A 2,216-nucleotide genomic window follows, 5' to 3' on the forward strand; every position below is an offset into this window, starting at 1 on the left:
CAAAAACACACATCCGATTTGATTGCACAGATGGAAGTATGCATTTCGGCCTGTCGTAAGAATCTTAAAGCTCGCAATATTTGTTAGAACGATGAGTGTATCCATCACTGTTCGAATTTATCAGTTTGATCTTCTGATAAGATGCTTATATCAGCGTGTTGGATCGGAAGGAAGTGATAAATGTGAAATAGTCAATCACATTTTATATTCTGCTATTGCTCTACCTTTTCTAAGGTTTAATTATTGGTCTTCATAGGTCAACATTCCAACTGTCCTTCCTAAAATTTTCGCTAAGTCATTTGGTTATTTTATACAAGTTATTTATCAATTGTTAAAATATCGAACTCTTCCACTTCTGACTTCTTAGATTAGCGTCTACTTTTGAAACAATCCCCTTTTTAAAACATAATTTAATTGATTTGCATCTAATAGATTCTCATATGTCACTCTTTTCTCGGTTCTTCGGCTTCTCAATTGACCTATTTTTATCAGTTCTTTCTAATTTAGCGATTATTCATATTATTAGTTTGCTTATCTAAAGTCTAATTATCCCTTGATAATGCAGAAATTTCCCAAAATACTGAATAAATGAATGATAACGCTGATAATAATGCATTCTTTCGATGATTAACATTTACATGAATCATCGTAACAACATTAGATTCAAAAGTTAGTCACTGAGCTATAGCAGCTTCTATTGAACCAAGCTTACGTGAACATTTCATTTTTCACTTTTATTCCATTTAACGAAACAAAATCGAATGTTCACGAGGAATATCACAAAAAAAGATTTATTGTCATTCGGAATTTTAGGCGAAATGAACAGAAAAATAATTAGCAGCATAGGCACAACATACATGTTGTATACACAATACCGGAGTTCCAGGAGCCAAGTATTGACACGATTGTGAGGTATTACATTCCAGGCCAATTACTTCACCGTTATATGGACATTGCTGAGGCACCTGAAACTTAAACATAAGAGTCATTGCTCCGTTCTTTTTATTTCAAGATGTGGAATAAAAATCGAACTTTGAACCTACTAGTTAATGCTGCCCTCCTTTGAACACTAACATCGGTATCAATCAATGTCTTTGTTTGATTTTTTTCCTAATCTTTGATCTAACCTTTCATTTTCTATACCTTCATTTTACTTCATTCAACCATTTCATTCAGCAATTTATTTGATATTCTTACAGTGCAACACACTCCTGAAAGACATGCAACTTTTTCTGCTGACGGTAAGCAATCATATGATGTTCCGCATCTTTTCCCTGTAGAGGTACCATTATTTGAACATGGCATTGTGCAGCATTCCGAGCCAATACATGCAACACGATCAGTTGGCTTGATTTTGTACGGTTCGCATTGCGCATCCATGGTGCAGTCATGTGCAACCCATTCACCACCATTTATACATCGCAGGCTAGTTGCTAGAATAGGTAATAATAACCAAAATATGGTTAATACAATCATCATCACCTGCAAAATTTATGAATTGCATGCTTGCAATACAAATAATATAATACAATACTGATAAGAGATAACATTATCAAACAGCAAGTAACGTTTACATTTATCAAAATTTCACAATTACGGTCATTATTGAATTCATTAATATCATCAAATATAAGCTTTAAACCTAAAATTTTGTTCTGAAAATTCATTTGCAAATAGTGAAAGGCTGAAATTTTTGCTTTCCATCATCTGTCATTCATATTCTATCAAATTTATTCAAGATTTTTACCTTTAATAGCCTTGCGTTATTTTAAAAAGAAATTTTTTTTTCAAAACAAAAAACAAAATTATTTTAAAAATATCTGGAAATATGTAAATTGTGCAGTTTTCCTGGATTTTATTTTTTCGAAATTATCAATTCCAACGAAATTTTTCCACACAATTGTGAATCAAAGCTTTTTAAATAAACTTTTTCTCGCCAGACATTTTGATCAGCAAAAAACTATAAAGATAAAACAAAATTAGAAAACGTAAGAAAGAAGAAAAATTGATCGAATTCAAAATAATATTAAAAAGTGATGGTAAAACTAAAAAGCATTACACAGTAGAGATATTTTTTTGTACTTAATAAAATAAGAAATATTTATTTAAAGTAGAAGATTGAATAACAGTTGATATCATTGTAAAATTCGAGTAAATATTATTTTTAAAAGAAAAAAGAAAAGGAGAAGTTTGGACTATCAATGAAAATACAAAAA

General features: G+C 30.6%; 1 protein-coding gene across 1 annotated transcript; it reads right to left on the reverse strand.

Moving 5' to 3' along the window:
* Positions 1 to 771: 771 nt before the first annotated feature.
* Positions 772 to 1,488, reverse strand: LOAG_13239 (hypothetical protein). The gene is made up of 2 exons (XM_003148748.2): positions 1,198 to 1,488; positions 772 to 965 (listed from the first exon to the last, which is right to left on the reverse strand). The coding sequence occupies exons 1-2, from the start codon at positions 1,477 to 1,479 to the stop codon at positions 810 to 812; spliced, it is 438 nt and encodes a 145-aa protein (XP_003148796.1). The 5' UTR covers positions 1,480 to 1,488; the 3' UTR covers positions 772 to 809.
* Positions 1,489 to 2,216: the final 728 nt, after the last annotated feature.

The sequence above is a fragment of the Loa loa genome, assembly GCF_000183805.2.
Source record: "Loa loa unplaced genomic scaffold supercont3.96, whole genome shotgun sequence".
In the NCBI taxonomy this organism is placed as follows: domain Eukaryota; kingdom Metazoa; phylum Nematoda; class Chromadorea; order Rhabditida; family Onchocercidae; genus Loa; species Loa loa.

Bases quoted from the DNA above. Each gene is read 5' to 3' on its own strand.
- LOAG_13239 (XM_003148748.2), bottom strand. From the start codon at position 1,479: ATGATGATTGTATTAACCATATTTTGGTTATTATTACCTATTCTAGCA. The intron at 966-1,197 runs GTAAGAATATCA...TTTAAGTTTCAG, and splicing joins TTTCAGGAGTGTGTTGCACT to GTGCCTCAGCAATGTCCATA.